We start from the raw sequence: 12870 nt of genomic DNA on the forward strand, positions 1-12870 counted from the left end.
GTAAAGAGCTTTTTTTGTCTTAAAGGGGCAGTGTTGTATTTTGAGACAGGCTTGAATGAGCTAACTAGCCAATAGGCAGAGGGTAGCATAATTTGTCTGATTCTCTGTAAAAAAAAATAATAATAATGCATTTTATTTTGTAAAGGGGTTTCTTGCATCAAACACCTTTTCAGTCACTTCTTTGTCTGAAGAACAAGTGGATAAACAGGTTCATGTCAAGCCCTGCATGTTTTTTTCTTCAAGTCTCATAGAATGTAGGCCTACATTGAACACCACAGATTGGCTGCTACTATAGGCTGAATAATAGAACAGGTATTTCCATGTTCAAATGTATGGGATGCATTTTCTCCATTGATCTTGATGGTAGGCCACTCTGGTAAGCCTACATTATAATCAAATAGCTACAGTAGTCTACATGGCCACTGTTAACTGTAACTTAGGAGTGTACAGCCTCAGTAGACCTGAAAGTTGCTCAGTGCCTAAAATGTTTTGAGAGAACATTGCCCATGACTGCCTCATGAACTAGTCCGGATGCTGCGTTTTAAAATTTAGAAACCTCAATAATCATTGCTTTCAAAACATATGTCCCTTATCTTTCATCAGCAAGAAAGAATCATTAAAATAAAAAAGATACACTTACTGTAGCAGTTTTGCACAGATCCATACAGCGATAGGTGCCTCCATCCAACGAAACTACACTTCCCGAGTTATGCTGACACACAGGTGTTTGGAACATGCTAGATAGGTAATTAGCACAGGTAGTCAACCTCGTTTTCCATAAACAAGTGCTGTAACATGGAGATATGGCAGTGTGGGAACACTAACCCTAGCCTTTGATCATGACTCTGTTCAATTACATATGTCAGAGCTGCCAAATGTTGAATATAGATTTCCTAATCATGAATGTTGTCTAGACCACCATTATTATTTAGTTTTAAAGCACAATTCTACATATCACATTGCTTAGACCCATGACCCATGTTTAAAAATAGCAGGTCAGGTGTATTCAGGATTCTTTTCAAGTTGAATAAACACTCAAATCTCTGGGTTTGAAGTTATTTTGAGACTATTTGGGCATTTAACTTTAGAGTATGCTAACTGGGGGGCATTGAATTAAATAGGTTTTTGGTTAGAAAATGCTAATATTAATTGTTGGTGGCAGCATATTGTTTTGTAGTTGTACAGTGTAATCTAATGACTAAGACAAGTTCACTGAATTACATTTTCTACCAACATTTCATGTTAGGCTTATTGATTTGAGAGCTTCTGAAAGTCTTAACTCTTAATAGAAATGGAAACATTTATAACCATAGTTGAAACACCTTTCGTATCAAAAGTACAAAAATAACATTCTGCAGAAATATCAAATCAAAGTTTGTCACGTGCGCCGAATAAAACAGACCTTACAGTGAAATGCTTACTTACAGGCTACGGAGTGCTATGGGTCATTTAGTCAGGTTTCCTTTGTGTTCTTGGGCACAGGGACTATGGTGTTCTGCTTGAAACATGTTGGCATTACAGACTCACAGGGACATGTTGACAATGTCAGTGAAGACACCTGCCATTTGGTCAGCACATGCCCGGAGCACACGTCCTGGTAATTCGTCTGGCCCTGCAGCCTTGTGTATGTTGACCTGTTTAATGGTCTTACTAACGACAGCTACGGAGAGCGTGATCACACAGACATCCAGAACAGCTGATGCTCTCATGCATGCCTCAGTGTTGCGTGCATAGAAGTGATTTAGCTCATCTGGTATACTCTTGTCACTAGGCAGCTCGTGGCTGTGCTTCCCTTTGTAGTCTGTAATAGTTTGCAAGCTCTGCCACATAAGACGAGCTTCGGAGCCGGTGTAGTATGATTCAATCTTAGCCCTGTATTGACGCTATGCTTGTTTGATGGTTTGTCGCAGGGCATAGCAGGATTTCTTGTAAGCTTCCGGGTTAGAGTCCCACAACTTGAAAGCGGCAGCTATACCCTTTAGCTCAGTGCGAATGTTGCCTGTAATCCATGGCTTCTGGTTGGGGTATGTACGTACAGTCACTGTGGGGACGACGTCCTCAATGCACTTATTGATAAAGCCAGTGACTGGTGTACTCCTCAATGCACTGGAAGAATCCCGGAACATATTCCAGTCTGTGATAGCAAAACAGTCCTGTAGTTTAACATCTGCTTCATCTGACCACTTTTTTTTATAGACTGAGTCACTGGTGCTTCCTGCTTTCATTTTTTCTTGTAAGCAGGAATCAGGAGGAAAGAGATGTGGTCGGTTTTACCAAATGGAGGGCGAGGGAGATCTTTGTACGTGTCGCTGTGTGTGGAGTACAGTTGATCTATATATTTTTTTCCCTCTGTTTGCACATTTAACATGTTGATAGATATTTGGTAGAACTGATTTAAGTTTCCCTGCATTAAAGTCTCCGGCCACTAGGAGCGCCGCCTCTGGGTGAGTGGTTTCCTGTTTGCTTATTACCTTATATAGCTGACTGAGTGTGGTCTTAGTGCCAGCATGTCTGTGGTGGTAAATAAACAGCCATGAAAAGTATAGCTGAAAACTCTCTAGGCAAGTAGTGTGGCCTGCAATTTATCACAATACTTCAGGCGAGCAAAATCTAGAGAATATTCAACAGCTGGTTAAAAAGATGATTGATTTGTCCGGCGAGAGGATGTTTATTATCAGAGCAGAATGAAGTAACAATATAGCAGATTAATGTTGAAATGTGAGTCACTGGAACCGCTGCTGGCGGACTACATGCAGGCATCAGGTATCCAATGTCGGATTCAGCCAGTTGATACTGTAGTGTACTGTATTGTGATTTGCCTAGTACCTCAACTCCTCCAAAGAATTGAGTACAGACTAGAGTTAATCAAATACAAATCACTGACTGGGTCTTCATCGCTGTTGCTCTAAGATTGCAACTCAGTGCAAATGCATGTGCCAATTGAATCTCAAAGAGGAAACAGTCGGTAATTGTATATAATTAACGTTTTATAAAAGAGTATGGATTTCAGCAAACAAAGACAGTGTCGTGTCTTACCTATCATTAAATGTGAAGACATATCAAATCAGTTCTCTAGGTTTAATTATGTGATTAAACTAATCATGTAAACATTCATTAACTAGGACGTCGGGGCACCATGGAAAATGTTGAGATTAAAGTTATAATTTTCCCAATATAAAACTCTTCAGATATTTTAATTGAAGACGATTTGATCAGATAATGAATTTATTATTACCTCATCAGTTCTCATTACAGAATGTCGCAAACTCTTGGATATCTGCACGAACCATAGTTTCCAAAATGAATCGGCAATATACAAATTGTCTAAATTATTTATTTACCAAATAATCACACAGAATAAGATAAAACAGTAGATATTGGTTACTAACAGTGATAGAAAAGTCCTTAGTGGGGCAAGCAGATATGACGGCTTGGTAGACAAAGGAAAGGGGTGTAGACTGCGAGAGTGGGAAAGACAAAATGGATTCACTACACACAGTGGATAATTATAGAAATGCTAATCTTTTGCACATTTAAGGCCACTCATTCAAGAATAATTTCTATGTATATATATTTATGCCCGTATGACGTTGTCTTCTCTGTTGGAATACTCGATCGTCCTATAGAGTTCAAAGTGTCTGGTTCACTTTCCCAAAAGTCACGCCTTTCGTGGTTGTAGGTGGTTAGAATGGTTACTTCAGAGTACCATTCGGAAATGTTCTTATAGGGTTGATGTTTTGGCGGTTGTCGGTATTCTCGTTCTAGATTTACGTAATTACTAGCTGCAGACTAGTAATTATACTTCTAAGATTTGCTCTTATTCTGTTGTGATCGATAGACTGAGTTTAACCATTTCCAGCCGTGTAGCCAAACTACAGCTGTATGGTTTCCGTGGCCTATAGAATTGTAGCCATTCCAACGTTGGGACTCTGTCCCGGTGTTCTCTAACTTCTTAACCATTCGAGACGTCCAGCTTAAGGTGGGTCTCTTTGGCATGAAACGTACATTTCATCACAGGTGGTTTTATACTCTGGAGTAGAAAAGGGCGGTTCCATGACGACGACGTAATGTCTATGCGCACGTACCAAATGAAACGCACTCAACATGACTGTCCACGGACCATTCCCACATTCTCAAAAGTAGAAATATTGTTTAGTTCTCCCATTTTGGGATTAGGAGCTTCCGTCTGGCCACTCTACCATAAAGGCCTGATTGGTAGAGTGCTGCAGAGATGGCTGTCCTTCTGGAAGGTTCTCCCATCTCCACAGAGAAACTCTAGCGCTCTGTCAGAGTGACCATTGAGTTCTTGGTCATGTCCCTGACCAAGGCCCTTCTCCCCCGATGGTTCAGTTTGCCAGCTCTAGGAAGAGTGTTGGTAGTTCCAAACTTCTTCCATTTAAGAATGATGGCCACTGTGTTCTGGGGGACCTTCGATGCTGCAGACATTTTTTGGTACCTTTCCCCAGATCTGTGCCTCGGCACAATCCTGTCTCAGGGCTTTACGAACAATTCCTTCAACCTCATGGCTTGGTTTTCGCATGCACTATCAACTGTGGGACCTTATATAGACAGGTGTGCCTTTCAAAATCATGTCCAATCAATTGAATTTACAACAGGTGGACATCTCAAGGATGCACCTGAGCTTAATGTTGAGTATCATAGCAAAGCATCTAACTTGTTTACATAAGTTATTTCAGCTTTGTCACTATGGGGTATTGGTGTAGCTTGAGGAAAACAATGAATTCATTACAGGCTGTAATGTAACAATGTGGGGAAAAAGGAAAGGGATTTGAATACTTTCCAAATGCACCGTAGTTAACTAGCCAGGCTACAAGATATGTGTTGAATTGGCTGTCTCGTCTTTATTTTAGAGGCTAGGCCTACATGCTGCAATGTCTCCCTCTCCCGGCCCACTCGCATAGATGCAGCCGATGCACCAACCATGACTTTTACATGATTTTCATTACCATATGAAGCCTGTTTGCTATAACTGTGCAAATAACTCACTAATTAGCAAGGAATATCAACAAATGTGCACGTGTGGCTACACACGGATCTCACAACCAGGGATGATTGAAAGACGGCTCTGCCTATCAGTGAAATCTTGTTCAGATATTGGGAGAACAGCAATACATTGCATCCAGACACCACTGATTCTATTCTGATCAGGGAAACTGTTTGATATGGTGATGTGAACTCAAATCTATAAAATGTTAATGTCGAGCCCTAAACACACAACATAAATCACATCATTTCAGAAGAGATGGCGAGTTGCCACAAAATAGTGACAGGATTATTGCACAACATACATACGTCATTCATATTCATGTGTTGACAGTACATGCACATTGACCAGGCACACAAACAAAAGCAAGAAAAACATGACAGCAAAAAGAAAATAGGAATAACAAATTTAAAAACACTGAATTAGCTGATTTAAGAGAAGGTACTATTTACCAATTTATGTAGAATCTGAATCATCCCATGTAAAATGCTGTGGTAAGCATTTTAACATACAAGGACAGGGGGCTTACTGACTGTACCCAGAAACAGTTTCCAATATCCATTAGCATACCGCTTAGAATGAAGCCTATGTATTGGCCTAACAGACCTGCTACACTGGATGTGCTACTTAAGCTGAGCAGCGACTGACACGCTCTCAATGTTGTCAATGAAACCTGCTACACTGGCTGCGTTAGCAGGGTGGGTCTGAAGCGTAAAATTACTCTCTGGTTCGTGTTTCAAGAATTTGTCATATTGCTCGTGCCCGAGACCACTTTCTGGAGTGGCATGCACTGGGCTGGCACGACCTCCAGTATACTCAGCCTGGTGCTCAGCCATGCTATCAGCTGCCCCTTTAGAGTCAGATGCCACATCCTCATCTGGTTTGGCTTTAGCTTTCACTGGAGAGGGTTTAGCTTCTTGCGAGTCATTGCCTTCTGTTGTGGATCCAACTTCAACTGGTTCTTCTTGCATATCTGCCTGAATGTTGGTATTACCCTCTACCGTTAGGGGGTTGGTATCCACTGCATCAGTGAAATCGTCCCAACACTCTGAGATAATCTTGTCCTCGCTGTACCGCCAGTCGGTGTTCCTCAGGGTCTCCACGTACCTCCTGGTCGGTTCCTTTTGCGCCCTGGGGGGGGGGCTCCTCTGGCCGACATAGGTCCTGTCCTGAGCCCCCTGGTTGGCTGCTGGTCCTAGTCGGCGTTTAAGCGGGAGAGGGGAGTATTGAGGGGCGTCCCCCCCTGCCTGTGGGTTGCGGTCTGTCCCTCTCAGACGGTCCTCAGGCATGGGCTGATCCAAGGCTGGGGGAGAGGGATCCCTGGGCCCACCGACACGCAGCGGTCTGGTGATGCCATGCTGGATAGCGGCCTGAGCGCTGCCATACATGAAGACCTGAGGAAAACATTTACTGCTTCAGGGACAGGCAGGATCCAGTTAGTATGACTGCTGGGTGAGTCAGGATCAATTCCATTTCAGCACAGGAAGTAAATAGAAATACTCGTTCAAGAATTTACCACCAATTCACTTCCTGATTTGACAGAATTTAAATGGAATTGACCCCAGACCTTGTGACAGTGTTTCTTTGTGTGTGCGCGCGTGTCCTTACCAGGATGGCGAGCACGATGGTGACTAGCACAGGGATCTGCAAGGTGACCGGTAGGTCCTTGAGGAGGGCTCGTAGGAACTCGCTGATCCCCTGACCAATGTGCTTCAGAGGCTCCGTGAAGAAGGTGGTGATGGTCATAGTGATAGCCTTCAGAGACAGAGAGATGATGCATTATCACACTGCATCCTACAGGTCCAGGATATAGGCTAAAAGCTAGTTGTCAACAGGGTTGGGGTCAATTCCATTTGTAGTTCAAGTTAATAAAACCCACATTGCAGTCAAACACAGAATTAGATTGATATTGCATTGTTAAATAGACAAAGTTTTAATAAGAGAAAATGGCAATATTTACATTTGAGGATACTCAAATGGTTAATTGAGTTACAAGAGTAAGGTATGGGTGACTATCTCGCAGTCCTGGCCTGTTGAATAGGTTAGCCGTCAACAGGGTTAGGTCAATTCTATTTCAATGCAGTCATTTCTGAAAGTAGACTTAACTTGAAGTGGAATGTCAGTTTACTTCCTGAATTGGCTAAATGGAAATGGACTTTCCCAGGTCACCAAAAATAGGTTACCTTAGTTGGTGGTACGAGAAGGATGGGGTTGACCATGAGGACTTCGTAGTACATCTTACAGGGATCGTCTTGGAGAGTCATGGCACCTCTGTACCAATCTGTGGTACAGGCAGAGAGGAGTACACTACAGTAGGCTTCACGACAACAAACCGATGTGCAGTAAACTTAATGCAACAAAATTGTCAAAATGTATAAGCCCATGTGTATTAAGCTATTTTCTTAAAAACGGCATTCTATTATTTGCCAGAAACGAGTGAGAAGTAATGTGTACTTTATTTTATAGTCATGCACCAATGATTACGAAAGTATGTTGCATTCAATAAAATGTAGCTTCACTTATATTTCTGAGATGATGCAAATCTGATCCCCCTGTGGAACAGTGTGATGCCATGCTCACATGTTATTTTTACATCTCACCCTTCAAGTTATCCCACCAGTCAATTTTCTTCCTCCCAGTGCATTTTGCGTCGACGCCCTCCATCTTCACCATTTTGTTTTGGTGCTCGGCAAACGCAATCTGACAGGTCGAGAAAATCCAGTAACATATGGTGGATTAACATTGTGTCATTCGTGTGCTGGAGGCTGGTCTGGCAGTAGTGCCGCCACCCCCAGGACCACACACACAGTTAAAACCCCAGTACTACGCCTGCTTTAATCCCTCATCTCCCAATCACAACTAACCAGTCACAGTTGAGCTCTCCTGGCAAGAAATGTGGTTTCTCTCAAGATATTCCTTGGTAGTGTTCCTTAATTCAGTTCAAATCAAATTTATTTGTCACATACACATGGTTAGCAGATGTTAATGCGAGTGTAGCGAAATGCTTGTGCTTCTAGTTCCGACAATGCAGTAATAACGAACAAGTAATCTAACTAACAATTCCAAAAAAACTACTGTCTTATACACAGTGTAAGGGGATAAGGAATATGTACATAAGGATATATGAATGAGTGATGGTACAAAGCAGCATAGGCAAGATACAGTAGATGATATCGAGTACAGTATAACATATGAGATGAGTATGTAAACAAAGTGGCATAGTTAAAGTGGCTAGTGATACATGTATTACATAAGGATGCAGTCGATGATAGAGTACAGTATATACATATGCATATGAGATGAATAATGTAGGGTAAGTAACATTATATAAGGTAGCATTGTTTAAAGTGGCTAGTGATATATTTACATAATTTCCCATCAATTCCCATTTTTAAAGTGGCTGGAGTTGAGTCAGTGTCATTGACAGTGTGTTGGCAGCAGTTGACGGAGTTTTGAAGAATAGAGACTGCATTTAGAAATACCTGAGCTATAACCCCCCCCAAAAAAAAAACATTTGCAGAGACCTGAAAGAATATTGTAGTGTTTAGCCTACACTTTTACCCTCAGAACATGAACCAATCCTGAGTCAGGAAAACCCTACACTGAAGGATGCCAGAATGGCCACTGGCAGTTAGAGCTTTGCACCTATTCTTTCAGATAATTATATGAATTTACTACTGAACTTTAGTCAGACAGTAAGGGGTAATTAGCATGTGGAAATGTGTGTGTGTGTTAATTTACCTTGTAGAGATAGAACCAATTCCAGACCAGACTGATGAAGAAACAGATGGCAAAGAGTCTCTTGAACTGGACAAACCAGGAGACTGTAGACCACAGCTCACTGCAGATGATGCCCACTATGATTAAGACCCACACAGACACCTGGGAGAGAGATGCCCTTTAAATACAGTATCTTCAGAAAGTATTCACACCACTTCAACATTTTACTGTGTTACAGCCTGAATTCAAATAGATTCTCACCCATCTACACAATGACAAACTGAAAACATGTTTTTAGAAAAATGTTTGACTGAAAATTAAATATCTAATAGACATACCAGTCAAAAGTTGACACCTACTAATTCCAGGGTTTACATTTTTTTTACATTGTAGAATAATAGTCCAGACATCAATACAATTAAATAACGAATGGAATCATGTCGTAACCAAAAGTGTTATCAAAATATATTTAACATATATTCAAAGTAGCCACTCGTTGCCTTTGACAGCTTTGCATTCTCTCAGCAAGCTTCATGAGGTAGTCACACTGAAAGCATTTCAATTAACAGGTGTGCCTTGGTAATTTGTGGAATTTCTTTCCTTCTTTATGCGTTTGAGACAAGGTAGGGGTGGTATACAGAAGACACCCCTATCTGGTAAAAGACCAAAGTCCATATTATGGAAATAACAGCTCAAATAAGCAAAGAGAAACGACAGTCCATCATTATGACATGAAGGTCAGTCAATGGCTTTCAATTTCAAGAACTTTGAAAGTGCCGTCTCAAAAACCATCAAGCGCTATGATGAAACTGGCTCTCATTAGGACATCCACTGGAAAGGAAGACCCGCAGTTACCTCTGCTGCAGAGGATAAGTTCATTCGAGTTACCAGCCTCAGAAATTGCAGCCCAAATAAATGCTTCAGAGTTCAAGTAACAGACATCTCGTCATCAACTGTTCAGAGACTGTGTGAGTCTTGCCTTCATGGTCAAATTGCTGCAAAGAAACCTGGCCTCAACCCAATTGAGATGGTTTGGGATGAGTTTGACCGCAGAGTGAAGGAAAAAGCAGCCAGCTCAGCATGTGGGAAGACTGTTGGAAAAGCATTCCAGGTGAAACTGGTTTAGAGAATGCCAAGAGTGTGCAACGCTGCCAAGGCAAAGGGTGGCTATTTGAAGAATTTTAAATATATTTAGATTTAACACTTTTTTAGTTACTACATGATTCCATGTGTTATTTCATAGGTTGATGTCTTCACTATTATTCTACAATGTAGAAAATAGTAAAAAATAAAGAAAAACCCCCGAATGAGTAGGTGTGTCCAAACTTGACTGGTGCTGTAAGTATTCACAACCCTGAGACAATACAGGTGTTTTTTTTTAACACATTTGGCAGCAATTACAGATTTCTGGGTAAGTCTAAGAGCTTTGCACACTTGGATTGTACAATACTTGCCTATTATTATTTTCAAATGTCTTCAAGCACCGTCAAATTAGTTTCCCATTTTCAAGTTATGCCATAGATTTCCAAGCAGATTTAAGTCAAAACTGTAACTCGGCCACTCAGGAACATTCAATGTCTTTCTTGGTAAGCAAGTCCAGTGTAGATTAGGCCTTGTGTTTTAGGTTATTGTCCTGCTGAAAGGTGAATTCATCTCCCAGTATCTGGTGGAAAGCAGACTGAACCAGCGTTTCCTCTTGGATTTTGCCTGTGCTCCCCAGTATATCCTATTGCCTCCTAGCCTATCGTCTTCTCTTGTATGAACGTCAAAAGACATTTCCTCACGTTAAAACACACTTTATTTATTTTTATTTCATCCTCAATGCCTGTGTAGCCTACTTTACAAACGGTCTAATCAATTCCTTTAGGCCAGGGATGGGCAACTCAAGTCCTCTGGGACCTGATTGGTGTCACTTTTGCCCCAGCCCAAGCTATCACACCTTGCTCCAATAATCAACTAATCATGATCTTCAGTTTTGAATGCAATTGGTTTAAAACCAGCTTTGTTTGCCAGGGATGGGGGGAAATAATGACACCACTCCGGCCCTGAAAATGGAGTTGCTCATCCCTGCTTTAGGCAAACCACATAAAACGTGGTGTGCGCAATTTATAAATCCATTTAGTTTTCAGCATCAAAACCCTAGCTCTGCTACGCATTCTCACCTTCATGACTGTGTCGATCTCCACACCAAAGGTGTCCTCAAAGTGCCAAATCCAGGCCTCGTAGTCATGTGGTTTGAGATCCACCAGGATCTGACTGAGGGCATTGTCCAGAGCTCCCGTTCTCCAGGTGTCCATTCCCTCCAGAAGCTTCCGGATCTCCGTCACCGCTTGCCGAGACAGTTTCACTTTGGCGTCGTAGTGGATATCGTTCTTGACATCGGTGGGCTGGTGGAAGGAATAGGAAAGGAATAGTACAACAAACGTATATGCACTTAGCATAGAGAAAGCATACTACATTCCAAGGTGGTAACATACATTTAAAAAGGTGGATAATACACAGTGGGGAATTGTTTTCCATAAAGAGAATAAGATGCATCGATTGTCAGCGTTCATATGAGTTGAGAGAATACCAAAAACGTACCAGGCCAACTTTTTCAATCTCCTTCAGAAGCTTGGTGAGGAATCTCTTGAACACTGGGTTGCTTGACGGCTGCTGTGCAACCTGTGTAATCTTCTTCTTGTACTCTTCAATCTTTAAAAAAAAGAAAAAAAAGAAAAGTGACTTTGCCACTGTTTAATGAATAAGCATTTGAGATGTTGTCCAAAATAATGTTTGATGTTGAAAATCCGTTTCCAACACTAACCTCTCTTTGTAACCCTTCCACTTTGTTGTTGCACTCCCTTACTTCCATTTTATCCAAATCCTGGCTGTATTCCCTTCTTTTGGTGGGTACATTAGGGTAATTGTTCAACTGTGAAAATTACTTTCATTTAGTTATCCAATTACATTAATATCACGAGACAAGACAGTGTTTGCTGTATTTTCACATTTCATGATTTTCTTTCATATAGTTGCTATAATATGAAAAAGGAAAAACACCAACAAAGCAATAGAATGATTAACTCATGTCACGGAAACATGCATTGCACAGCTGCTTTGTACTGCACCTCAGCAGGCTGAGCAGGCTTTCTCATGGTCTTTGAGCTTGCATCGTAGTTCAACATATCATGCGGATCAAGCCATTCGTCGTCGTCCATCTGCCCTTGAGCAACCAGCAATAGGCTGCATACAGCAACAGTGAAGATGTGCATCACGACCGCACTTGTTGACGTCTTCATGTTAAAATGTCTAACGTTAGCCAATGGAATAGCTAGCTAACCAACTACAGAGAACTCGCGGCTTTAAAAACAGACACCCTAAATAAACCCAACAGAGCAATAAACATCATTAACAACATAGCTGCATATTCTTCTGAGCAGGTGTAACTGAACAACAGTTACGTTAGCTAACGTTAGGCTAGCTACACAGACTATACCTAGTTCCTGTAGCTAGCTGCTATCAAATCAACCATGGGAAAATTAAATAACAACTGGGTAACAGACTAGCATAGAATTTACCATAAATAATATACTATATGGATAATGTACTACACGTAGAATAGGCTAGCAACTGACAATCCGTACTATTTTCTAACGCACAGGAATGACAACTTTTGAAGACAGTTTGTGTGAGATTCTTCTTCGTGTTGCTTATTGCTGCCATTCGCAGGTCGGAGTGCGTATTGCACATTTTGCAACAACAAAAAAAATGTGAAGGGAAAGAAATGTAATTGCGTCACCATCTAACCCTGCACCTATACACTATCCCCAGTGCTTGACTTGGACTGAAATAGGTGGCTGTACCCCTTTGTGGGTGCTGGTACTGTTTACATTTTTTATTTAAACGTTATTTTTATATATTATATTTTAATAAAGGTGAAATAAAATTTAAAAAAAATGTAAACTAGGCAAGTCAGTTAAGAATAAATAATTATTTACAATGACGGCCTACCTGGGAACAGTGGGTTAACTGCCCTGTTCAGGGGAAGAATGACAGATTTTTACCTTGTCAGCTCTGGAATTCGATATAGGAACATTTTGGTTACGCTCTAACCACTAGGCTACCTGCCGCCCCACATTTAGGTGCAGGAGCTCCACAATACT

General features: G+C 41.2%; 1 protein-coding gene across 1 annotated transcript; it reads right to left on the reverse strand.

Annotated features, from left to right (window-relative positions):
* Positions 1-3316: 3316 nt before the first annotated feature.
* Positions 3317-12441, reverse strand: clcc1 (chloride channel CLIC-like 1). The gene is made up of 9 exons (XM_020500068.2): positions 11836-12441; positions 11532-11639; positions 11309-11419; positions 10888-11112; positions 8747-8887; positions 7606-7705; positions 7189-7286; positions 6614-6760; positions 3317-6399 (listed from the first exon to the last, which is right to left on the reverse strand). The coding sequence occupies exons 1-9, from the start codon at positions 12004-12006 to the stop codon at positions 5629-5631; spliced, it is 1872 nt and encodes a 623-aa protein (XP_020355657.1). The 5' UTR covers positions 12007-12441; the 3' UTR covers positions 3317-5628.
* Positions 12442-12870: the final 429 nt, after the last annotated feature.

This window comes from Oncorhynchus kisutch, linkage group LG14 (assembly GCF_002021735.2).
Source record: "Oncorhynchus kisutch isolate 150728-3 linkage group LG14, Okis_V2, whole genome shotgun sequence".
Lineage (NCBI taxonomy): Eukaryota > Metazoa > Chordata > Actinopteri > Salmoniformes > Salmonidae > Oncorhynchus > Oncorhynchus kisutch.